The 16,014-nt window shown below is 36.1% G+C and overlaps 1 protein-coding gene across 4 annotated transcripts in view; it reads left to right on the top strand.

Annotated features, from left to right (window-relative positions):
• HELQ (helicase, POLQ like) overlaps positions 1-16,014 on the top strand; it is a 56,768-nt gene that overhangs the window by 21,349 nt on the left and 19,405 nt on the right. For 3 of the 4 annotated variants that reach the window (XM_089912177.1, XM_022599336.3, XM_089912179.1), the window contains 6 exons: positions 6,624-6,882; positions 7,763-7,920; positions 8,989-9,087; positions 11,874-12,047; positions 14,904-15,017; positions 15,869-16,003. In XM_089912177.1, coding sequence (XP_089768303.1) covers positions 6,624-6,882; positions 7,763-7,920; positions 8,989-9,087; positions 11,874-12,047; positions 14,904-15,017; positions 15,869-16,003 — 939 coding nt within the window. The remainder of the gene's footprint in view (positions 1-6,623; positions 6,883-7,762; positions 7,921-8,988; positions 9,088-11,873; positions 12,048-14,903; positions 15,018-15,868; positions 16,004-16,014) is intronic. The other variant, XM_089912178.1, reaches the window with a different exon arrangement.

The raw sequence follows: 16,014 nt of genomic DNA, 5'->3' as shown, positions 1-16,014 counted from the left end.
TTAAAAATGAATAAATAATAGAAAGGTATCAGGAAAATACCCAAATATTTGGAAATTAAACAGCATACTTTTATGGTCAAAGTAGAAATCACAAGGGAAATTAGAAAATATCTTGAATGGAATGAAGATGAAAACAGATATATCAAAATTAGTGGCAGGCAGCTAAAGAAGTGCTTAAGGGGACATTTATAGCTTTAAATGCTTATTAAAATTCAAGGAAGATCCAAAGTCAGTGATCTAAGTTTCACCTTAGGAAGCTAAAACAAAAAACAAAAAGCCCCAAAGTAAGTAGAAGGAAGGAAATGATAACAGATAAAAGCAGAAATCAATGACAAAAAATAGACAAGAGAAAATATTAATGAAACCATAAGCTAGTTCTTTGAAAAGATCAGTAAGATTATTGATTGAATTGATCAGAAGGAAAAGAGAGTCGCATAAATTACCAATATCAGGAATGAAAGGAAGGTCGTCACTGGATATCCCAGAGATAGTAAAGGTAGTAAGGAATTACCCTTGAATAGCTGTATCCTTGAATACTGAAAAATGAATTCAACAACTTGGATGAAATGGGGGAAATTCTTTTTTTTTTTTACTTATTTTATTTATTTAATTTTGGCTGTGTTGGGTCTTCGTTGCTGTGCGCGGGCTTTCTCTAGTTGCGGCGAGCAGAGGCTACTCTTCATTGAGGTGCTCAGGCTTCTCATTGCTGTGGCTTCTCTTGTGGAGCACGGGCTCTAGGCATGCGTGCTTCAGTATTTGTGGCATGCGGGTTCAGTAGTTGTGGCTCACGGGCTCTAGAGCACAGGCTCAGTAGTTGTGGCGCACAGGCTTAGTTGCTCTACAGCATGTGGGATCTTCCCAGAACCAGGGCTTGAACCCATGTCCCCTGCATTGGCAGGCAGATTCTTAACCACTGCAACACCAGGGAAGTCCAGTGGGGAAAATTCTTGAAAGACACAATTCCCGAAATTGACTGAAGAAATAAAAAATCTGAATAGTCCTATATTTATTAAAGAAATTGAATTTATAATTTAGAACTTTCCCACAAAGAAAACTCTAGGCCCAACTGACTTCACTGGTGAATTCTAACAAACATTTAAAGGAGAAATAATATCAGTCATACACACATTCTCTCAGAAAGTAGAGGAAGATGGAACACTGCTCATCTTATCTTATGAGACCAGCATTATGCTGATACCAAAACCAGATGAAGATATTACAAGAAGAGAAAACTACAAGCCAATGTCTCTGGTAAACATACATATAAAAACCCATATCAGGGCTTACCTAGTGGCGCAGTGGTTGAGTCCGCCTGCCGATGCAGGGGGCGCGGGTTCATGCCCCGGTCCGGGAGGATCCCACATGCCGCGGAGTGGCTGGGCCCGTGGGCCGTAGCCGCTGGGCCTGTGCGTCCGGAGCCTGTGCTCCGCGGCGGGAGAGGCCACAGCAGTGAGAGGCCCACGTACTGCAAAAAAAAAAAAAAAAAAAACCCATATCAAAGTACTAGTAATACAACAATACATTATTAGAACAATATACCATGATCAATCAGAATTTATTCCAATAATGCAAAGTTGGTTTAACATTCAAAGTTCATCAGTGTATTGATAATTATCCATTTGACAGAACTCAACATTCATGATAAAAACTCAACATACTAGGAGTAGAAAAGAACTTCTTCAATCTGATAAAGGTTGTTTATTTAAAAAAAAAAGAAACTACAGGTAACATCACACTTAATGGAGAAAAACTAAATGTTTTTTCCCCTAAGATCAGGAAAAGAAATCTGCTCTCACCCTACTAATCAACATATATCAGAACTTGTAGCCAATACAATAAGACAGGAAGAAAAAATAAAGCAAACAGTTTAGAAAGGAAGACTAAAACTATCTTATTTGCTGATGGCATTGAATTCAAGAAAAATCCAAAGGAATGTCCAAAAAACCAGAGTGTAATTAGTGGTGTCACAGGATACAAGGTCAATGTACAAAACTCAATTATATTTTTATATACTCACTGCAAATAATTGGAAAAACAATTCCATTTACAGTAAATTAAAAAAAAACATGAAATACTTAGGGATAAATTTAACTAATATGTGTCAGACCTATACACTGAAAACTATAAAACACTGCTGAGAGAAATTAAAGAAGGCCTAAATAAATGGAGAGAGATAGCATGTTCATGAATTGGAACACTCACTTTTGTTCAGATGTTACTTCTTCCCAAATTGGCCTATAAATTCAGTGCAATCCCAATCAAAATCTCAACAGGTTTTTTTGTAGAAATTTCACACTGATACTAGAATTTATTTGGAAATGCAAAGGAATAGAATAGCCAAAAATAGTTTTGTAAAAGAACTTGACTTCAAGACTTACTGTAAAGCTTCAATAATAAAAACAGTGTGATATTGGTGCAAAGATTAACATATAGACCAATAGATCAGTAAGTCCAGAATTAGACCCATATATGATCAATTCATTTTCAACAAAGGTGCCAAGGTATTTAAATGGAGAAAGGATTTTTTTTTCAATAAATGGTGCTGAAACAAGTAGATACCAATATGGAACAACCACAGACAAATTAACCCCAACTCTTACCTCCCACTGTCCAAAAAAATTAACTCAAAATGGATCGTAGACCTAGACCTAAAAGCTAAAATAAAACTTCTAGAAGAAAATCTAGGAAAAAAATTTTGTTACCTTGGGGTAGGCAAAGATTTCTTACGTGGGAAACAAAAACCATAAACCATGAAAGAAAAAAATCAATTTAATAGGCTTCATCATTATTTTAAAATTCTCTTCAAAAGACCCTGCTTAACAAATGAAAAGGCGGAGGAAAATGTTTATACATCTGACAAATATGAGTATGTCATGAGTGAGGAATCCACAAAAGGCAGTGGAATTAGGAGGGAATTGGGACTTCAGTGCACTCCCTGTGCACTGAGACCAGTGCACTCAGGTACAGGAATCCTGGGGGAACTGACTTGGCCCCAAAAGTCTGGTTTTATGGGCCTGGCAATGCAACCGTTGTATTCTGTTTTAACAATTGAAGTACAGCAGCAAGAAGTCCAGGCAGAGTCAGCTCAGGAGATTAGCCTATAGGCAGCTGTTGTTTCAAGCCTGCCCATAGGAGACTACGGGGCCCCGTCCTGAGGAGGACAGGCCATCAGGGTTCCTCCTACTCCTTGGGGTAGGGCTTCACAACAGGGCTCTAGTTGTGGAAGGAGGCCGGAATTACAGACCGGGTGGAGAAGTGGAAAAATCTTTAGAGTTAGAACTGAAGCAGAAGTCAAGTCCTCTGAACAGGAACAACCAGGTGGGATAGGGGTGAGAGGCAAGAAGGGCAGTGTGAGGTCAGGAGGCAGGAGGTAGAGGTGGGCATCCCTGGAGAGACTAGGTCCAGGGTTTGATGGAAGAGATGGAAACTCCAGGAATTAATAAGAGATCATAACAGTTGTTGGGCCATGGGATACAGGGAGCCTCCAATTATTGTTTCTCACAACTATGTTTCAGATGCTCTGCTAGACACTTTATATGTTTTATCTCTGATCTTTGCATACCTTTGAATAAAGTAATATAACTGTGCTTTCACAAAAAAAGAATCCAAGGCAAAAAGGTAGGTTATGTAGGCTGCTTGCACACTCTGGTGCATACTACTGCGGTCTTGCCTGGATCACTGTAATGGTCTCCCAGTTGGTCTCTTTGCATTCACTCTGTCTGCCCTGCCTTCCCACATCCCCTCCAAGTAATTCTTCAATAGACTGATCTTCGCAAAATATAAAATCCGAATGTGTCACCCCCTTCTGCTTAAAATTTGTCACTGGTTGTTTCCCGTTGCTGTTAGGATAGAGCCCAAATTCCTTATCATGGTCTACTGTGGTAGATTTGGCCTCTGCCTGTCTCTTCATCCTCATCTCTCACCAGCCTTCATATACTCTGTACTCCAGACATACTGGCCTTCTATTACATTTCTCAAACATTCTATACTTGCTCCTACTGCAGTGTTCCGTAAGCCTGGGACTCGCCCTTCTTACCTCCCCGTCTCCAGTTTCACCCTCACCCACTCCCACTTAACGGTGAGACTTTCACTTCACCACCACTTCCTCAGGGAAGCCTTCCTTTGCCACTGAGTCCAGTCAGTCTATTGTATGCTTTGTAGAAACACATTCTTTCCTTTAATAGCACCTATCAGTTTGTAGTCGTATTCTTGTTAGTGCCATTATTTGGCTAATAACTTTACCCCAGTGGAATGTAAGCCCTGTGACAGCAGGATCCACATGTATTCTCATTTATCACTGAATCCCAGTGACTAGCACAGTGCCTGGCATGTGGTTGGCACTTGGTAAACACTTGAATTAATGAATGGGTTGACTTTGGAGTTGGTCATGGCTGAACTTGCAGGTTGGGGCAACAGTGAAGAACCCAGCTTTGAGAAGCCAGAAGCAGAGGCTCTACCAGTGGGTTTAAACCACTATGTCTAAAAGTTTTCACAGAGGGCTAGAAAGGTAACCTGTTGGTCGCCAGAAGGATCAAGTAAAGGATTTTGTTTGTTTGTTTACTCCCACGGTTAACTGTAATCGGCCAACCAAAAAACAATATAGAAACTAAGTATGTTGATAATCTACAAACTGAGTATCTTAAAAGTACAATTTGGCCTGAATGAATACTATATTAAGAATGATTTTTATTAAAAGGAGAAACAATAGGAAATGTCTGTGCTCCGTTTTATTTTCTGTTATCGCTTATAATGGTTTAATATGAAATTACTAGTTAAGTTTTCCAGTTGAAATATCGTCAGAGTTGTGAGAGAGAAAAATATGCTTATTGATTGACTATATTTTAGTATAACTTGCTGATTTCATTGAAATTGGCTAATATAAATTATTCTGATTCAGAGACAGCTCTACATCTGAATATCAAGTGATGAGTTAAGTATTACTTATGATTGCCATTATAAGTTTTAAATAGTGAGTAAGTGGGGAGGAAAAACAAGGCAGCAAAAGAACAGGAAAAGGAGATGGGAATGAGAGAGACAAAAAGCAGTAAAAAAACTGCTGTCTATTTTTAGGTAATATGTCAAGGAAAGTATCGCCTGATCCTGTTTTAGTGGAGGCTTTCAGTTGTGTTTTCCGTGTTTGTTTGTTTTTTTAATACAATTTTTAAAGCTAAAGAATGTTTTCACATGTGGCTGGAAAGGGGTGGAGGAAGGATTTCTGAAGGAGGCTAAGTGGGAATTAGTGATAATTGAGGAGTAAACAGAGAGCACAGCTTTGGAGGTATTGTGAAAAATTATTCAAAAACCTAAGGGGTTTTTTTTTTTTTTTTTTAAAAGCATTTATTTATTTATTTTTAAACATCTTTATTGGGGTATAATTGCTTTACAATGGTGTGTTAGTTTCTGCTTTATAACAAAGTGAATCAGTTATACATATACATATGTTCCCATATCTCTTCCCTCTTGCGTCTCCCTCCCTCCCACTCTCCCTATCCCACCTCTCCAGGCTGTCACAAAGCACCGAGCTAATATCCCTGTGCCTTGCGGCTGCTTCCCCCTAGCTATCTACCTTACTACGTTTGTTAGTGTGTATATGTCCATGACTCTCTCTCGCCCTGTCAAAGCTCACCCTTCCCCCTCCCCATATCCTCAAGTCCGTTCTCCAGTAGGTCTGCGTCTTTATTCCTGTCTTACCCCTAGGTTCTTCATGACATTTTTTTTCCTTAAATTCCATATATATGTGTTAGCATACGGTATTTGTCTTTTTCTTTCTGACTTACTTCACTCTGTGTGACAGACTCTAGGTCTATCCATCTCATTACAAATAGCTCAATTTCATTTCTTTTTAAGGCTGAGTAATATTCCATTGTATATATGTGCCACATCTTCTTTATCCATTCATCCGATGATGGGCGCTTAGGTTGTTTCCATCTCCGGGCTATTGTAAATAGAGCTGCAATGAACATTTTGGTACATGACTCTTTTTGAATTTCGGTTTTCTCAAGGTATATGCCCAGTAGTGGGATTGCTGGGTCATATGGTAATTCTATTTGTAGTTTTTTAAGGAACCTCCATACTGTTCTCCATAGTGGCTGAACCAATTCACATTCCCACCAGCAGTGCAAGAGTGTTCCCCTAAGGGGTTTTTGAATGAGAAATGTGTAGATGTTTTTATTATAAGTATGAATATGGGGCTTCCCTGGTGGCGCAGTGGTTGAGAGTCCGCCTGCCAATGCAGGGGACACGGGTTTGTGCCCCGGTCCGGGAAGATCCCACATGCCGCAGAGCGGCTGGGCCCGTGAGCCATGGCCGCTGCGCCTGCGCGTCCGGAGCCTGTGCTCCGCAACGGGAGAGGCCACAGCAGTGAGAGGCCCGCGTACCACAAATTAAAAAAAAAAAAAAAAAATAGGAATATGATAACTATCTTCTCCCTTAAATTGTTTTCTTCTTTTGATTTTAAAATGTTGTTATAAAATTACCTTTATGCAACTATGTAGATTTTATAATAGCTTTTTATTTAAATAGCTTTGCGGTATGGAAGTGAGTCATCATCTTGATTAATTATTCATTCAAAATGTTGCCTTGAATTAGGGAAGATGCTCTAATGATGTCCTGAATTGTTTCAGATTGCAACAAATCTCGGTGACATATATCACTTTATGAGTGGTACATTTTTTGGTGTTCAGCAGAAGATTTTGTTGAAAGAAAGAAGTCTCTGGGAAATAACTGTCGAATCACTTAGATACTTGACAGAAAAAGGACTCCTACAAAACGATACTATTTTGACAGAAAAAGGACTTCTACAAAAAGACACTATTCATGGGTCGGAAGAAGAGTTCCAATATAGTTTTCACATTACAAAGTTGGGACGAGCTTCTTTTAAGGGTAAGAGTTTACCTAAATCTCATTACTAATCTGAGGAAATGCATTGGAAAAAATAGAAATTATTATGTAATATTAAGTTGGATTTGTAATTTCATATTAATAATATTAATCTTATCGTACAAACTGTTGGACTACTTCAACTTTAAAAAGTTGAAAAGTGTTTTGAAACAAGTAATTTAGAGTACTGTAGAGGTATATGGAGAAAAGGGTGGTCATCCCTCCTTCATGCTCCCCTCCCTCAGCAGTCATAAAATCATAATATCTTACCAAGAATAACAATTTGGTATATATTTTTGCAGACATTATCTGTAAATTTCATAACAATTTGATACATATATCCTTCCAAACATTTTTGTGTGTACGTGTATATGTGTGTATATATACATATACATATATATATGTATATATATATACACACACACACAGAGCTTGCTTTTCTCACTTATAAAATATCATGAGCATCTTCACATGTTAATCCCTTTAAATCTACCTCATTTTTCTTTTACTACAATAGTCATCCATAGTATGGATACCATAATTTATTTCACCACTCCCCTATTGATGGACATTTACTGTGTTCCTGATTTTTCTCCATTATAAACAAGGCTGCTTGGGCATCTCTGCTCATGTATTTTTGGATATGTTTGGAAATGTTTCTCTGGGTTAGATTCCCAAGAATAGAGGGGTTGGGTCAGAAGGTATATACTTATTAAATGCTGATGGATACTATCAAAATGACCTCCAAAATAGTTGTGTTAAGTTACATATTAAGAGATTTTAAAGACTTTTGTAGTTAACTCCTAAACTAGACTTACTTTAAAGTCACCTCTTTCCCCCTTTGGTGATTATGAAAGATGAACTATTTGTGTCTTTCTTTTAGGAGCTATAGATTTGGCTTATTGTGACAGTCTCTACAGAGACTTGAAGAAAGGTCTTGAAGGACTTGTGCTTGAAAGCCTTCTTCATCTAATTTACCTAACAACTCCCTATGATATGGCTTCTCAGTGTCACCCTGATTGGATGATATACTTCAGGCAGGTGAGACAATAAGATTCTGCAATACAGGCTACAGTAATGAATCAGGATTTGATTTTTGTCAAGTGATTATTCACATTTTTTCTTTATTAAAATATATTTGAAATTGGGCCCTTTGTCTTTGAATTTTTAAAGTAGTAATATGGCAATAACATTTTTTGTTTGTTTCACTTAAATATTTTCTGTTAAATATAAACATGTTCATTATCAAAAAAATAAAGAAAGGTGCAGAAAAGAAAAAAAGATCATCCCTGGTCCCATTTCCCCAAAGGTAGTTTACTCGTATGATTTGGTGACCACTACATTTTATAATGCCTGGAATATAAAGAAAACCATGAAAGCCATCCCTGATGATTGATAGTTTAATTACATGAAAGCTCTATTACAGTCACACATGATGTCACATCATGTCACACCAAACCAGGTGATGTTAATACCTGAGAAGGAATATCATCTTTATCAACAGTAGCAAGGTGGAACTGGCCATACTTGTTACAAAACCAAGTGGTAGAGTACAGTCTATTATGATTTTACTGTGAACAGGCTAGATGCATGAACACATATTAGGCAGAAGCAATATGCAGCTTTTAATTGCAGGAAATTAACTTTCTTTTTAATGTCGTTTTTTAAAATTGTTACTCTAAGTTTTTCTAAGTGGTATTATACAATGCAGTTACTTTCAAAAGCTTTCCCTCTTCTCTCTTCCCACAGACATCTCCCATATTAAACATGAGCCCATAGTCCATGGAAATCATAGTCCATGGTCACAGTATTTGTGGCCGTGTCTTTAAGTCATTCTACTAAAGTTTGTTATATTGGGTTGGCCCAAAAGTTCGTTCAGGTTTTTCTGTAACAGCTTACAGGAAAACCCGAACGAACTTTTTGGCCAACCCAAATATTTTAATACTATATCTTTTAAGCTTGCAATATTTGTAAACAAAATATGTGGGTTTTTCATATCTTTTATAATAATGAAAGTGTGATATGACTATATACTGGATTTGATTAATGGCAGACTTTTTAAAGTTACAATTTAATTTTTCTATATATTTATGCTCTTTTTCTCTGTAGTTCAGCCAGCTCAGCCCAGCAGAACAAAATGTGGCTGTTCTGGTTGGAGTCTCTGAGAACTTTATTGGGAAGAAAGCATCAGGTCAAGCTATCAGGAAGGTACCATAGTCTTTTTCTCCTTCCTAAATAACTTAAGTTCATAAAACAAAATTAATGCTGTTGTATCATCTCCTTTGTTGACTTGATACTTTTGGTTCACTTTTTTTCTCTTTAATATAATTCCCATTTTACTATTTAAAACATCTGAGGACCAGAAATTTAGGTATTTTTTTTAAACAGTATTTATTTCTGGGTGGTGTGATGGCCCTATTTTTGTGTACCTTTGTATTTCTAAAATAGTCATGCATATGTAAGTCTTTATCATAGGAAAAGGTAAACCTTATTTTATCTATTTTTCTTAGGCTACTTATTATGGCTTAAATTATATAAATTGTAAAATATTTGTAAAATGTTTTCACAGTATTATGGAATCCTGAAATAAGTGCAGTTAAAGGGAGAAAAAAATCTTCTAGAAACTTTTTATTAAGCATTCTACTTGGTATCAGGGATTCTAAGATAGGACGAGTTTGGGATTTTTGTTTTTGTTGTTGCTGTTGTCCCAAAGAACTCCCAATGTACTTGAAGTACATAAAGCATTTTAGAAGGTTGAAGTGGAAAAGCCAATACTCTTGTGTGATATCTTATATTTTTGTGTTTTAAAGTTTAGTCAACAAACATGAAGCAAGTGTTGAATGTACACACTAACCTTAAGAGAAGTGGAAATAATTCTGTGGCAAACATGCATTCAAAATCCTTAAGTTCATATAATCTTCCACCTCATAATACACTTTTTTTCATTTTTCATTTTCTTTGGTAATCTAATCTTCCTTGAAACCTAATTATCTTACCTACCATTTCCCCTATATCTTTAAAATTTATATAGATTTTACTGATTTCATTTTGAAAAATGGAAGGTGGTGTTTACTTATATTTGAATTGAATTGTGCAGCTGTCCCCTGTATTGATGTATCATAAAATTATAAATATATATCACTTCAGTATTCATGTTGTCAATATTTAAATTGGGTCTTTTACCTCAGAAATGGCTATGTTGTTTAGGCCTTCAAAATGTTGACTAAAGATATTTCTTAAAACAAGCCTTTTGTATCAAACTCTAAAATATAAAATAAAAACAAAATTATATTAGTTTGCAACTCATTACCAAATAATAAACATTTATAAAACCTTATTAGAATAATGTATCTTTTAAAACTTGAATCAAAATGTATTTTTGTTACACTTTATGAAATATAGTCAATAAATGTTCAATTGATAATTAAATATTTTAAATAGTATAGGCATGGATTTGTCTTAATTACAAATGGGTTAGTTACTATTTCAGTGCTTTAGAAGTATCTTTTTAAAAAACTTCTGCAGAACATGATGTTTACTTAGAATCTAATTGATGTCTTCACACTGAAAAAGACCTTTAAACATTTTTTGTAAAAATCTTGAAATTGGCATGATGTGGCTTATCTTGCCATGTAATATAATCACATCGTTTTTCTTGGCTTAGAAAATACATTCTAAGCAAAATCTACATTGACTCAATTTATAGTTAATAATGAAGATGCACTAAAATTGGGAAATTAAAAGGTAATCTTTTCCTACTTGTTTTTCAGCTATCATGCTTTTTCAGCTTAATGCTTTTTAAAAGGGTGATCCAGTACAACATGCAGAATCTGTAATTCTTATATCCTTCAATGTGCCACCCTAAGTTCTCATCTTAAACATTCTTTTACTGTAGTAAAGGATATAATTTTATATTTTAAACCTACTTCTTCTCTTTAAAATTCATCTTTTTTTTCCTCTGATTTTAAGCATGAGTTACTCAGTTTCTGAGTTAGCTTAATATTAACTATGAAATGCTTTACCCAAAAAATAATCACTAGGCACCACAGGCAAAAGCACATAACAGAATAGAAATAGTCAACTACAGGAAGCATTTTTCTTTCAGTGTTTTAACTTTGGAAACATTAATTATTTACCATGACCATGTGGAAATCATAGAATCTAGTGTTTACTTTGTAGACTTACTAACATATTTATCTAAACAAATGAGTTTGTCTAATTTATAATCACAGTCACACATATATATACCACCTATAAATACTACAGTAAATGTAAAGGTTTCCCCAATTCCTTTCCTTCCTGTATTCTTTCCTAAGGCTACCATAACAAATTAGCACAAACCAGGTGTCTTAAAACAACAGAAATGTATTCTGGCACAGTTCAGGAGGCCAGAGATCTGAAATCAAGACGCTGGCAGGGCTGTTCCTTCTGGAGGCTCTGAGGAAGAAACCATCTTGCCTCTCTCCTAGCTTTTGGTGGTTGCAGGCAATCCTTGTAGATGCATCCCTCCAAAGTCTGCCTCCATTTTCACATTGCCTACTCTGTGTCATTCTGTGTCGTCTCTCTTGTAAGGGATGACAGTCATTGAATAATGGGCCCTTAAGGGCCTCCTGTATATCCAGGATGATTTCATCTCAAGATCCTTAAGTAATTACATCTGCAGAGATCCTATTTCCAAACAAGGTCACATTCAAAGGTACCAGGGGTTAAGACTTGAGCATATCTTTTTTGGGGAACAATTCAACTCACTACACTCCCTATAGAAGGAACTTTAAATTGGGAACAATTTGGTATATCTCTTTTTTTACACTCAGAAAAATGGTAATTTGAACTAATCTAAAGTACGTTTGTTAGAACTTAGATTTATTTCTGTGGAACCATTCTATCCTTGCTCTCCTGTGGTTCAACTTCATGCTCTTTACCTTTTGTCCATTTTGAATGTAATGTACATTTTTTAGCAGGTCCAATACATAAACTTACTTGTGTCTTTCTAGAAGGTGGACAAGAATATTGTCAACAGACTATACCTGTCTTTCGTTCTTTATACCTTGCTCAAAGAGACCAACATTTGGAGTGTGTCTGAAAAATTCAATATGCCTCGAGGATATATACAAAACCTTCTCTCTGGAGCTGCCGCATTCTCCTCTTGTGTGTTACACTTCTGTGAGGTAATTCCATTAAATAGATGATATATGCTGTGTGCATCTTCTGTTTTAACTGTTACTGAACTCAAAAACCAGTTAGTCAATATGTTCTCTTGTTTCTTCTGTTATTACAAAGCACTCAAAATTTGTTTAAAATATCTTTGTTTTTATCCACTTACAAAAATACTATATACATGCATGTAATAAAGGTATTACAGAATGACAGAATCAACTAAAACATAATGAACAAGTAGGAAGTCCTTAGTTATCCCTACTTTTAGAACTATCATTAATAGTTTCAAGTATTTGGAATCAACTCTTTTTTTTTCTACTCTTTCTTTTTGTTGTTGTTGTTTTTTCTTTTCTTTCTTTCTTTATTTTTGGTTGCATTGGGTCTTAGTTGCACCATGAGGGATCTTTCATTTCAGTACGTGGGCTCTTTGTTGTGGCACACAGGCTTCTCTCTAGTTGTGGCATGAGGGCTCAGTAGTTGTGGCATGAGGGCTTAGTTGCCCTGTGGCATGTGGGATCTTAGCTCTTCAATCAGGGATCAAACCCGTGTTGCCTGCATTGAAAGGTGGATTCCCAACCACTGGACCACCAGGGAAGTCCCTGGAATCAACTCTTAAAATAACTTTTCTCCATTGATGTAGATTCTGTGTGAGTGTCTTTCTCATGAGTGGCAACTGTGTAAAGTGTTTGATTGGTATGTTACCAATATTCCAGCAGATACCTGACTACTCAGTACCATGTTCTTTTGATTACAACAGTAATTTCCCATTTTTGCTTCCAGTGTCAAGCAGCTATGTCAGTTTCTACATCAAATGTGTGTTTTATAAAATAAAGAAGAAAACTTAATTTTGGCCATATGCATTTGAGATCGATATATTTAAGACTTTACTAAAAGAAGCTTTCAGAATTTCCTTAAATAACACAACAAAGCTTACCAGAGTTTTCTACCCAGACAGTTTTTTGATGAGTTTATAAGATAAGCCATTTTTGCTGCATTGAAATTTATTATTTTGGGGTGGCATAGTAATATTTGTTTCTGTACTTTTTTTTTCTGTACTTATTTTTTTTTATTTTTTCCACAATGAATTCTACTTTTAAACTTAAAATCTACTTCATTTGCACTATCTTAAGCCTCCATATTCTGTGTGTGTATAGGGCAATTAGTTCTATCATATATGTTAATGGAGTAAATAATCCAAAACTACTTGGCTTTGGATTAAATGATAATTATTTTAGCAAATTTACCTTTTAAATACCTTTAATTTATGCTGATTTTTAAATTTTAGCTTATATTCCCTAATTACATGGTAGCTAATCAGTACACAAACATTATGGATAATAAGGAGAAGCTGGCCTTTAAAATGTATTTTCTTAAGTTTACTATGTTTGTTCTTCATATTTAAAAAGGTGTTCCCTGATAATTCTATCCCTTTGTTTTACATAGAACTATAAGGATGTGAGCCTTACAGAATTGTTCAAGTGAAAGAATCTATAGGTTGAACTTCAAAAGCAACTATAATTTGATGGTTGATCCTAGGGTCAGTCTACCCGACAACTCTCATGAATGTATTTTCAATATTTTAAAGCATTTTTTTCTTTATAAAAAGTTATGTAGGACTTCCCTGGTGGCTCAGTGGTTGAGAATCTGCCTGCCAATGCAGGGGACATGAGTTCAATCCCTGGTCTGGGAAGATCCCACATGCCATGGAGCAACTAAGCCTGTGTACCACAACTACTGAGCCTGTGCTCTAGAGCCCACAAGCCACAACTCCTGAGCCTGCGTGCTGCAAATACTGAAGCCCGTGCACCTAGAGCCCGTGCTCGGCAACAGTAGAAGCCACCACACTGAGAAGCCCATGCACTGTAGTGAAGAGTAGCCCCTGCTCGCTGCAACTAGAGAAAACCCACGTGTAGCAACAAAGACCCAACACAGCCAAAAATAAATAAATAAAAACAACAACAAAAAAAGTTATGTAAGTGGAATAAAATAGTATACCGATCATATTAGTTAAGATACTTTTAACTGCAAGTAACAGAAAAATTCCATAGAAATTTAAATAAGGAAAAATAAATATCTTATGTAGCAGGAAAGCCAGAGCTAAGGCAGTTTAGGATTGATTGATTCAGTAGTTCTATTCAAGGTTTTCTTTTCTTCTTTTTTTGCTGCCATGCTAGTGCATTGACTACTTTCCTAATAGTAGGAAAGTAGTAGGTCACAAAGTAGCTAGCTAATGTTGTTCCATGCATCACAAATGCTCACAGTGATACCCAAAGGTTAGAAAGGAAACTTAAAAAAAAAAAAAAAACCAAACTACTATTACAGAAAATTTCAACCCTATATTTAAAAAGACAAGGTAATGTAATGAATACCCATTTACCCACCCAGCTTTAAGAATTACCAACTCATGGTTTCTAATACTATTTTAAATATTGCTACACTGAGCATCATCTTGTATTTGAATCCTTCCATATTCAGTATTTTGTCTTCAGGATAAATTTCCAGAGGTAGGAATTGTTTTCAATCATTTGGGAAAGAAAAACTGTGCAATCACTTGCTGATGTTTTGATAAAGATGAATAGAACTCTTCTTATTGACTTCTTTTTCTTTTTTATTTTTTAATTGGGGTATAGTTGTTTATTTTTCAATTTTCAATCTTTTTCCTCATCCTAAAACCATTCCATCAAATTCCTCAGTCTCTGCCATGTTTCCTTGTAATAATTTTGCTTGGAGTCATTGTTCATCTCTGGCTTAACCCAACTTCCAGAATTTACAGAAGGGAGAGTCCTCTCTGAGCCCTCTACCATGCAAACTAGATTTTGAAATAACTTACCAGATTTAAATTCTGCATATTTCTTTGTGTTCTGCAGGAACTTGAGGAGTTCTGGGTTTATAGAGCCCTTTTGGTAGAACTTACCAAGAAGTTGACTTACTGTGTAAAGGCAGAGCTAATCCCTCTCATGGAAGTGACTGGAGTTTTAGAGGTTAGTAGCCTCCCAGTTTCCCACCTGAGATGATTTCAACTAACAGAAAAATCAGGTTTTACTGTCATGTCACAGGATAAGTGACAATAACCTTATTGTTCATTTATCATGGGTATCTTTTTTTTTTAATTAATTGCTGCCATGGTCTCCCAGAAATCCCTGTTAATCTGGAAAAAGTTCTGATGAAAAATCACATTCATGGGAAAAAATAACAGTAGGGATGGGGTGACTCTTCCCAAGTATATGTGTCATTCTTAACATCCCTTCCTTCCTCTACTCCAGTGAAGAATCACCTTCTGTCAGTTTAAACAGTGCTTGTTGAAGGTGGTGGTGACTTGGTGGCAGTGAGGGTCATTTACATTTTCTAAGGGAGTGAGGAGAAAGTATCCTCAGCTGGTTTCTTAGCTTTCTATTTATGACCAACCCTTGATTTCAGTTTATCCTCTGTTATTCAGTTCTTAAATCAGAGGAGTTCTGTTTGGGAATGCAGACACACACCCCTACCTCAGAGGTCCCCTGAGTAGATGGTAAGAACATTTTAGGGATACTGGACTAAAACATTTGGTTGGGGATGCCCCTAGCCTAAGTGCCCTAATGGGTTTCTTATTTCTGATTGCAGCACACATCAGCTCACTTAAGCTGCACAGAAAACTAGCTATCTTGCAGTCAGATTGGAACGACCCAAATGCATCTTTTAAAATTCCTTGGGATTCTGATGTGTTATCTCTTCATATTTATTATCTTAGTTTATTCCTGTCTCTGCAAGTGAATTTTTTCCCTTCAGTAAGACACTTAATTACTTTTTCCTAATCCCAAATTCTGATCCTAATGATTTTTGTAATACTTTTCAGGGTCGAGCAAGACAGTTATACAATGCAGGTTATAAAAGTCTAATGCACTTAGCTAATGCAAATCCTGAAGTGCTGATAAAAACAATTGATCATTTATCAAGACGCCAGGCCAAGCAAATTGTTTCATCAGCCAAGGTAAGCAAACT

The sequence above is a fragment of the Delphinapterus leucas genome, chromosome 5 (assembly GCF_059928025.1).
Source record: "Delphinapterus leucas isolate spDelLeu-1000000601 "Yukka" chromosome 5, BTC_Dleu_Yukka2, whole genome shotgun sequence".
Taxonomy (NCBI): domain Eukaryota; kingdom Metazoa; phylum Chordata; class Mammalia; order Artiodactyla; family Monodontidae; genus Delphinapterus; species Delphinapterus leucas.
Note: the sequence above shows the minus strand (reverse complement) of the source record. Positions and strands in the feature narration are given on the sequence as shown.